The 10,767-nt window shown below is 33.7% G+C and overlaps 1 protein-coding gene across 3 annotated transcripts in view; it reads left to right on the forward strand.

The window, feature by feature from the left end:
* LOC122528000 (elongation of very long chain fatty acids protein AAEL008004) overlaps window positions 1–7,094 on the forward strand; it is a 67,007-nt gene extending 59,913 nt beyond the window's left edge. For 2 of the 3 annotated variants that reach the window (XM_043652654.1, XM_043652652.1), the window contains exons 2-6: window positions 4,602–4,709; window positions 4,778–5,049; window positions 5,141–5,324; window positions 5,780–5,895; window positions 5,980–7,094. In XM_043652654.1, the coding sequence (XP_043508589.1) occupies window positions 4,613–4,709; window positions 4,778–5,049; window positions 5,141–5,324; window positions 5,780–5,895; window positions 5,980–6,225 (915 nt within the window). In that variant the 5' untranslated portion in view covers window positions 4,602–4,612 and the 3' untranslated portion in view covers window positions 6,226–7,094. Of the gene's footprint in view, window positions 1–4,269; window positions 4,275–4,601; window positions 4,710–4,777; window positions 5,050–5,140; window positions 5,325–5,779; window positions 5,896–5,979 lie in introns of those variants that run through there. The other variant, XM_043652655.1, reaches the window with a different exon arrangement.
* Window positions 7,095–10,767: the final 3,673 nt, after the last annotated feature.

Consider the following 10,767-nt stretch of genomic DNA (forward strand, 5'->3'; position numbering starts at 1 on the left):
AACTCTTATTTATGGTATCTGATAAGAATAGAATACTAATATATACAAAATAAAATAGGATCGTTTAAATAACAATATTAATAACTTTCAGAATATCAGTTTAAGAATGAGATTATAGTAGGAGTCATAGGTAAGATAATTCGGGATCTAAAATAAAAGGAAGAGATAATTACTTAGCTAGATATATTCATAACACTTGTTTATGGTATCTAATAAGAATAGAATACTAATGTATACAAAATAAAATAGGAGGCAAAGATAATTACTTAATTAAATGTGCGAATAAGTTTCGAAATATATATTGTAAAATGAATGACTTCCTGATTACTTGTTTGTCAAATATTCAGTGATTTCAAATAATGATAGAAATCAAAGGGTCTGAGATGATAGTTTGTGGTTAATAGCCAGTGCCGGAAACTATAAAATGAAACCTGAATACCGAGGATTGTGCAGTAAAATCGTTGAATATTCAACAATTTCTAAAATTCAGCCCGTCAATTATCATTCCTGTTATGTAATACGAGACGAGAATTTTCCTCCGCGTGTTTCTCAGACATTTTCTACTGTGATCACATTTACCGTCGTATTTAACTAACTATGAAGAAACATTGCTAATTATTACACAAGTGCATGCTCACTCGACGACTGAAACGAGTGTCAAAGGCGTGAATTGCCAAATGACATTGTCGTCAGCGAATTTAATGATTAAGATTGCACGAAAGGAGGAATTACACTTTATGGTAATGGTATGGTGACAGCTCTGATAGATGTATTTCTCTCGAACTGTTGTAAATAAATTTACATTTTACACTTACAGCGACGGGCAAGCTTTCTTTATATTTAGTGCGTGAAGAAATTGAACATGGTGCATGCAATTCAACATGGTAATGTCATCCATGTATATACCGCAATTATGACTGGCCGTGATATTTGAATAATTATATGATGAATTTAATCAGTCTACGTGCGTGATGATTAATGAGTAGCATAGTTGCAAGCTAAATATAAGAAAAAACGATCGTTGAAATACCAGGAAAACTTGTATCAATGCGACATTGTTGGAAAATGTTCATGTTTCCAGAGTGTCAAGATTTTGAAAATATTTTTTTCTTGGTGCACAACGCATGTCGGAGACACAAGATGGAATAGTTACGAATTAGTGCAGATCGTTTGCAGCAAGTATTGCAGGGAAATTGCAACATGTAATTGAAAGGTATGCTTTTTCAGCGTACGAGAAAAACAGAGGGAAAAAAGATTCAGGTTAATGCAAATACCCGCAGGAAATGATTTTAATCGGTTACGATGATGTTAAGCAAAATTGCACGACATTCTACTAATTACTTGCAAAGAAAGCAATTACATATATAAATATTGCAGTACAATTAGCATATCTCGAATCTTACCAATCATCTATGAAAATCGTGGATTTTCTAGTAAAATTCGCTTTTTGACCATTTTATTACACGAAAGGCTCAAAAATCAGTGTTAACCAGTGTAAATCACATTTCATAGAAACTACATGCTATATTTATAATTTTTATATTTATATTTACATATTCGTTCGTAGGTTTAGGTAAAATTATATCTTACTCAAAATCAACTTGTGTCTGCCGTGCAAATAGTTTTTTTTTTTGCTTCGACGGCAACAGCTTAGTAATTATAACGTAGTAGGTAATTACATTGTAATGACCGTAATACGAGGACTAAAGGATTGAATATTTTGTCACTAAAAGGATATTTACATGACATAAGTCGCGTTTAATGAGAGGTAATTTACACTGATTGGATCCTCTACACGTGTGTTTGACTATATATGTATTTCGAAAGTGAGACACATTTTAAATTAGAAAGAAAAAAGATTTTTTTTCAAGATTATTTTACATTTATTTATTAAGCACATAATGTCGATAATGTTGCAGTGCTATGATCTTTTATAATTTAACTTTTGAAATCCATCTTGGCCATTAGTCTCAATGTTCTTTCAATACAAAAGTCAATTATCAACAGTTGTAACACTTTCGAAGTACATGTGCGATGTGTCAGTGGATCTTCATCAACTCTCAGTGTATGCAGGATGAAATTTCTTCGATGAAGATAATGATAGAGAACGCTGGTGTATTGGATAACGGTTTCCTCCATCTTCGACGGAGGTTTTACATGTCGAAAAAAAGTGTTCAACAAATAAAGGTGTTGGCATTTCTTAAAGTGGGATAAACCACGTTGCTTTTCAAGTAACGATATTTAGCAGAAGCAACAAATCATTTTTTTTTTTTTTTGTAATATCCACGATACTTCGTAAATAGAAAGGAAAATTATATCGACATCTGGATTGATAAATTTACTTAATCCTTCGATGAGGCATGCATCAAACACCTATGGAATTATCTACGACATAACTGTGATGAACGATGTTACTTTTAAATATTATTCAAAGAAAATCCTTTCATATAATTTCGTGCAATGATTATTAGCCAATAGAAAGGAGAATTATATTCAATTTTTATATCCAATTAGTAGACTTATTTAATCCATCCAGGGATAGATAGTATCGACCCAATTATCGAGTCTGTACAATTTGCGATTGTTCACCGATATTCTCGCTTGATTTCCTTAACAAATGGTTCCCTCTGGTCTTTTGTTTCTTTCTTTGAGCGATTACCGATCACCGTAACTGTGTCAGTTCACTTTTTTTCTTTCGTTTCTCTCCACCGTCACCATTCCCCAAGAATCGGGAATTGCTTGTCTCCTAGAACTCGTGGTTCGCCGCTCGCCTGTCGACATTTAAATTGCACACCTAATAAAAGAGATCGAGGGCAAAGCGTTTAAATTTTACGTTTATCCATGATTCGGCAGAGAGTTGACCGACACGTGTCAAGTGTCCTTGCCTAAACCATCATTACCGACATGGTCTTCGACGAAGAATTTGTCTGACCGTTGCATTCTATTCCACTTGCCTCGAGAGGGAAAGGTCGGGTATAATTTTACGAGCGATCGTAAAGTTGCGTTCGAAACTCGGGGTTTGAAACTCGTCGGTTTAAATTCGTTGGATGATTCAGTTGTTTTCAGTTTGTAAACATTCGATGAATTCATTAAGTGGAAAGATTTAATTTCAACTCTAATTTAATTTCGTATCATTGGATTACGAATGATTATATTAATTCTGTATGACATTGCGTAACTTCCAACTTACATGTCCGTATATTTTACAGTTTTATTTTGCACACTTGTTGATTCACTTATCGGCACATCGTTCGAAAACGATCAGATAACAATTCAGAGTATCCAAACATTTTTTTCGAACTTATTCTGACTTAAAATTCATCCATTTCATCCGAAAATGTCCATGTTGTCGCATAAGAGTTAATTAATTTAGAAATTCTCGATTTTGTTTAATTTTACTCTTAATTTCCATCACATAGCATGTAAATGAAAAAAATAAAAAAATAAAATACTTCAAATTCTAGTGATTATTTGTAACCCAACGATACTACTTGAGAGTTAATATATATTTAATTACTAACATTTATGTTATTTAAGATATATTACATTCTTAAGATATTTAAGGTATTTTACATTCTTTATGATAACAATTCGTTACTAAATTGAATTAAAAATCACAATCTCCAATGATTTAATGATACCAATTAATAATTAAAAATTTATTCTAGTAGTTTATTAAATGTAAAATAACAATCGACGAGAATTGAAACAAAGACTGTAAGAACTACGTTTCACTTTTATCATGCCTGTAACTTTGTACGGTTTAGAGATAGGAAAAAAGGGAACAAAAAATGGCACAATTTTTTCTTCTATATGGTGAAACATTGCCACTGAGCAAACAGTTTAAACATTACCAAAGAACGCGAAGTCGAGCGTATCACGTTTTTCCCTTCTTCTTTTTGCCATACTTCAAATCGCGCGATTTGGAATCAAAAACCAGTATATTTATAGAAATTTCGAGGAAGAATGTAAATTTGTGCAATGTACCGCTTTTCACTTGCTCAATTAAATACCATAGAATAAATTGATCAATTTAAAGAAATTGAATTTGTTTACTGCCTGATATTTGTTTAATCCTGATGTTAGTTTCTCCAAAAGTTATTTCTTATTCTTTTATCTTGAGAATTTGGTTATAATAATTGACAATAGATGACAGATAAGAAGTGTTTGCATAGAAACTCGAAAATGTACAGATGATGTTACACTAATTAAATATGTTACTTATCTGACGTATCAGCTGTCTTGCAAAATTTGCGCCATAATCGTTTGCTCTTGTTGTAATATTTTTTTATCAATTATCAATAACAGAAATATATTTTCTTTGAAATAATTTCGTACAGAAGATATAATGCACTAAAATAAATAATATTGTATTATAATATATTGTAAATTAAAAATAAACAGAATTAACAACTTACTAATCTATAAATCTTCAAATTTTCAAAAATTTATTGCACGCCAAGATTTCAAAAGAAATAAATTTTGTATAAAAATTCCAATTATATTTATATAAGTTACATAATTGTATAAGAGTGCTTTATGAGTTGAGTTTTGCTTCTGAAAGTGTTACATGAAGTAATTATTACATTTTTTGGTTTCAGTCGAACTTCCAATGAATTCGAGCAACGTACCTCACATCGACAGAATGTCAAACATCTACAATAACTCGGTTGTTCGATTTTATCACTATGTATTCCACGATCTATCCGGTAAGAAGCAACATTCTCTTTTTCGAACCTTCTCTATTCTGTTCCATATTAATTAAAAATGCTTTTAGATCCTCGAACGAGAGACTGGTTCCTCATACCATCACCCGTACCTGGCGGTAGCCTCTTGATCGGTTATTTGTACTTCATCCTGTCTTGGGGTCCCAGGCACATGGAACACAGGAAACCGTACCAATTAAAGAACATTCTAGTCTTTTACAATTTCCTTCAAGTTCTTCTCAGCTTCTGGCTGTTCTACGAAGGCCTGGATGCCGCTTGGCTTCGAAAGTACAGTTGGAAATGTCAACCTGTCGACTATTCGAACTCACCAGAAGCGCTCAGGGTATTCTTGCCATTCTTTATTTTATTTTTCATTGATTCGCCATTCGCCGTTTTCTCTTTTAATTCTCTCAAGCAATACGAATTCGTCGTAGGTCGCCAGAGGCGTGTACATTTATTTCTTGGCGAAGCTGTCGGAACTTCTGGACACAGTATTCTTCGTTCTAAGGAAGAAAGAGAAACAGATCACGTTCCTTCACTTGTACCATCATACCGTCATGCCGATGGTTTCATGGGGCGCCACCAAATATTATCCGGGCGGACATGGCACCTTTATAGGTAAAGTTCACGTTTTTTTCTTCTTCTTTTTTTTTTTTAATATTATGACAGTTGTAGCGTTATGTGATTTTCAGCGATAAACGATTAGAGACATTACAGCATTAGTATATTCAAAACCGGTGTAATTAACCATCGTATAAGTAAGTAACCATATTTTGACAAGGCTGTCTCTAATGGTCAAGTAGTTTCTGTAATTATAAATTATTTATGTCTCTACAAAGTTCTTAGTCTAGGTTTTGGATTTTTTTCCGGTCGTCAAACCTATACGACTATTAAAACTATTTGAAACAATATAAATTTTTCCCGATAACTTAACAAAATCGTGAAAGCTTGACCGAGATCCGCCCAGAGAAGAAATCTCGCGCATTCCTGCCAACAGTTTCGAAAGTTCTGACATTAAGATTTTACATTTTCATTCTTCGTCCAACAATCGTCCATGCCTCGTTCTCTTCCAGGTGTCATCAACAGTTTCGTACACATAATCATGTACACGTACTACTTGCTAGCAGCGCTGTTACCTCAGTACCAGAAGTACTTGTGGTGGAAGAAATACATCACTACTCTCCAAATGGTGAGGCACCTTTTCAAATTTTCAACAAATCAAACATCACCAATTTCCAACAGGGAAATTCAAACGTCTCGTTGATTGAAACAGGGCCAGTTCTGCTTGGCGTTTCTGCACAGCTGTCAATTACTCATCTACGACTGCGACTATCCGAAGTGGTCGCTGATCCTGATTCTTCCTAACGCGATGTTCTTCTACTTCCTGTTCGCCGATTTCTACAGCAGCGCGTACAAACCGGACGAAAAGCGTACGAAATCGACCGAGGCCAGGGAGAGCCGAGCAGCGAAGAAACTGGCGAACGGCAGCACGGAAAATGGAAAGGGGAAAGCCGACTAATCTGGAGCTCCGCGCGGAGAAAACAAACGACGATAAGAAGAAAACTCGGCCAGAGTGTTGTCGACGATCGGCCGAGAAACCAGCTACGGGATGTAACCAATGAATATACCGATGAATATGAATACGTTCACGATGACGGTGCTCCTGATTCTTCGACATAATAGCAATAGTTTCGTGAACCGAACTCTGTACTCTGCACGAGCTTCGACATTCCTCCGAGAGAGTCGAAGAAGCGAATTTTCTTTCTTTTATGCTGCTTGTCTCGGCGACGAACTGGAAACGTGTATATTTGCTCATAAAATCGTTTCTCCTTGATCGTTTGCAATCATCGAATGGAATTCATGATTATACGTGTCAATTATAACTGTTTAAGAACATAGTTCTAGGATAATTGCTAGCAGACGAAAGTTGTAAAGTGTTACGATCGGAGGAGGGGAACGTCGCGCGAGAATTTTAAACGACGTTATATAGATATTAAGAGATTAATATTTTATAGATTAATATATAAGAGATAACTAATCGTTCGATAGCCGGCTTTCGAATACGATTCGATTTTGGAAAATTGCGAATTTTTACAGTGAACTGGAGAAAGTATCTAGCCTTATCTTCCAACGATACCACTTTTTAATAGGTTCTACGTTGACATCAAATTTTTGTAATTGCACGAAAATGCTACTAAATGATGAATTAAATAGTATACAATTGCTACGATAAATACACGATGGTATGCTGATACTTTTTCTAGTCACTGTACGCCTCGAAGAAAACGTACTTCAAAGAATCAAAAGAAAGAAAAAAAAAAATCAAGGCTTTATCGAATTAATTTTTAGTCTTCGCGCTCAGTTAGACAATAAATCATAAACTATAAACCGAAGATGGTTTTTCCTGAAATATCTAGACTTCCTGCAGATTACAAGCGGCTCTGAAATTGACAGATTTTAACGCATCGTCTTAATCATTAGTCCTTAAGATCGTCGGTGTCAAACTCAGTTATTTAAAAGAAGCAATGTTTTAAGAATACTGTCGATTTCTTTGATCTCCCACATATTTATTAATTCACACGAAATATTTTATATACGTATCATGTAACTATAATATATGAACGTAGATCTCCACAAGGAGAGTCAGATAAGTAAAAGTTTCAAGCGCATTCAGAACGAGGAATCAACAGTTTTGCATTGATTATCCTTGATTAACCAACGTACCGTTTCACACAATCACGCAAAGCAGAAAGGGACCCAGTGAAGTGTGGCCAACTTTCTTTCATCCGCGAACGAACAAGTACGAAACGGTTATCGAGGAGAAACGCAGCGTGTTTCCAAAATCTGAATTTCAACGTGGTATCTGTTCACGCATCGCAGCGCTTGTTCCGTTTTTTTTTTAAACGACCATTCTTTTAGATAAATCTGTCACGCTGTCGCGCGCGAAATTCTCAGAAATCTTGGTTATTCATCATGTATTTCGCCAGATTTGACTTGGAGTTTGTAACTGAAAAGAACGTCGATCAAATGAGAATAATTCGAATGAATGGACACGGTTTTCGACGAATTTCTAACAAAAAATAATTAAAAGAAAAGTTAGTTTCGGTTGATTATTACAAATCTATGAAAAATTGAACTTCCATTATATGACTATTCTGAATAGGATGCTTCCCTCTGTGCTCGTGTCTCTCGTATTTGCAAAAGGGCATACTAAAGTTGATGATATGAAATTTTTTTCTGAGAATCAACATTTCGTTTGTGAGTACATGTCATTTTTCTACAAAATGAACTGAACGAAAATGGAAAATCTGCAACTGTTGTTATTTACAAAATTAAGTAACTCAGTAACAAAGAAAGAGAAAATATATAGCAGTGTTAACAATTTTCTTAATTTCCATTTGGTTACACGCAATTTAATGTTGAAAACTATATTGAAAATTTTACGACCAAACATCAATCATTTCTCTTGAAATAGGAAAGGTCAAGGTAGAAAATTTACATTAATTTCACGAATATTACATAATACGTTAATAAAGTTTAATACGTAATGAGACAATGGAACCAAGAAATGTAGCTTTGAGTTTTCCTGATTTTTTTCATTGAAAAAAAGTCTTACTTTCAAGAGGAAAGTTAATCGTTGATTTTCACTGAATTTTACAGATATTTTGTTTAAGTACATTACAACACAGCTACTATTTATCTTCTATGGAATGTTTCCTTAGTGATACGCTTCGCAAGTTACGTTTGAATGTAAATATTAAACTACCGGAAATTCCCAGTTGTGTACGCGAGAAAACAAACGCGTGGTAATGGTGATTTGTTTGCGTGTCAAGGCATTTTTCGCGATGAACTATCTTTCCGAAGGAAGGCTATTATTAAATCATCTTGTTTATCTTTCGTTACTCATTGTGCCTATATAAAGAAAAATCGTTCACGCGTGAAGAACCACATTTATGAGAGAAAAATTATTTATTGGTCAACTTCATTGAGTTCTGCTTGTGAGAGCTAAAAACTGATATTTAGTTATCACTGACAATGACATTTGGGAATATTTTGGAAGTAGAACGAAAGGAAAGAAGAAATAAAGTAGATGCCACAAGAAAAAGGATCTAACTCGTTCTATATTAATGCAACTTTAAATAAAAGTTCGAACTACGACTCTTTAATATTCACCTCTCGCATAAAAGGTAAATATTTAAAAGGTTTTTGATGAATTATTCGTTGTCAAAGTCTTTGACATAAGTTTTACTAAAGCGTCGTGAAAGCTATGTGTTTTGCATTATAATGGACTTCAGATTTGCATACATCTTCGGCGAACGTTATTTGTTGAAAATTAAGGATTAAAGATAGAAATCTTCGTCTAAAGACGAAAGGATTACAAAAGTTTTTAATGATATTTAATGATATTAAACGTTCGTACTCGTATCTCAGAAGTTGCATTAAAATTGATGAACTGTATCGAGACCCCTTTTCTTGTCGATCCATTTCAAAATATTCGAATAAATAATAACAACGTGTATTTACATTTTCTATGATCGACATCTATGTCTGGAAAATATTAACATACGTCACAATTAACGACATTTTGGCTTACGTATTACATTGTTGAGTCAGATATACGTTAAAACTTAATTCGTTAATCCGTTCAAAACGCAAGAAAATGACTGTTCATATTTTCGAGCGAATCAACAAAATAGTTTTCCCTCACATGACATATTAAATATGACACAGTTAATTACGTTTAAATAAGTAAATTAATGCTATTTGTAGGTAAATTCTCATTTTTGAGCATCTTCCGCAGATGGAATTGATTTTTTTTTGAAGAAATGAGGGTATTGCAATTTCAGTCAATTATAGTTTTAATAATATAACAGTAATTTTTGAAAAATACTTGAAATGAGTATTGCAATTTCAGTCAATTATAGTTTTAATAATATAACAGTAATTTTTGAAAAATACTTGAAAATATCGTTATTAATGTTTTAGGAAGTATTTTTTAACTGATAGTTTACTGATATTATTAAAAGTTCTTAAACAGCGAATCAGATATCTATTTGTACCTAATTGAACTCATTGTTTCTTTCGAAATTGACACATTCCAAAAGCGGAAGTATACGATTGTTCAGACCTTATTCGCGAAGTTTCTTTCGCAGAATGCATAGAAATTCAACATTCTTTTATTAAAAAAAAAAAAAAAAAAAGAAAGAAAAAGAGAATTCTTCATGAAGTCACTACTTCAGAACAAATTTCAATGAAAATCGAGTTTAAAAAAAACTGATTAAAAAACTGGTTAAATTCCAGAAAGAAAAAAGAAAAGAAGAAACAACTGACGATCGGTGTAACGAGTTCCTCTCGAATAGGAATTCGTCGAGGTGTCAAGTAGCCGATTAAAAATTACAACGAAAGAGATGGGATTTCGGTTTACAAAGAAGAAATTAATTACCGTTCGACTTACTGTGCACACATGTGACAATCCGTTCGACTTTCTTTTTTAGGTCGTAGCACAATTCGTTTGACGGAGGATCGCCCACGGCGATTTGTATTTGGTCGAGACACTTCGTTGTCCTTTCTCCAGACTTCGATGAATCTCTTTGCCTGCATGTCGGACACCTATTTGACCTGATGGCCTCGATCTCGGTGGGAGTCCGTTATTTGTCTGAATCTCAAGTTGAATTCGTCGAGATTGGTCTCGCTCGAAACGCAACTGAAAGTCAAGTTCCATTCGCAATTAGAAACCTCTTGCGTGTCGGTGTTTTCGCATTGTCGCCTCTTCGTTCATTCATACAATCTTTATTACGATCTTTGTTCTATCTTTTCGTTTTTCTTCTATCTCTTTTGCTTAACGCGATAAACTTCTCTTCCATTTTCTATGTTTCTTAACATTTTTGCTGTCGTATGTAGGCCAGGTGGAATTTGCAAGTAACTGTTTCTAATTGGAGATGCTCCTTTTTATCATTATTTTTGTTCCGCTTTTTTTTTTTTTTTTTTTTTTTTCAATTTGTTTTTTTTTTGTTGAAAAAAATCGTACGGGTTTTTTTTTTGATTTTTTTACAAAAATTTT

Source organism: Frieseomelitta varia, unplaced genomic scaffold, assembly GCF_011392965.1.
Source record: "Frieseomelitta varia isolate USP_RPSP 00005682 unplaced genomic scaffold, Fvar_1.2 scaffold_243, whole genome shotgun sequence".
Classification (NCBI taxonomy): domain Eukaryota; kingdom Metazoa; phylum Arthropoda; class Insecta; order Hymenoptera; family Apidae; genus Frieseomelitta; species Frieseomelitta varia.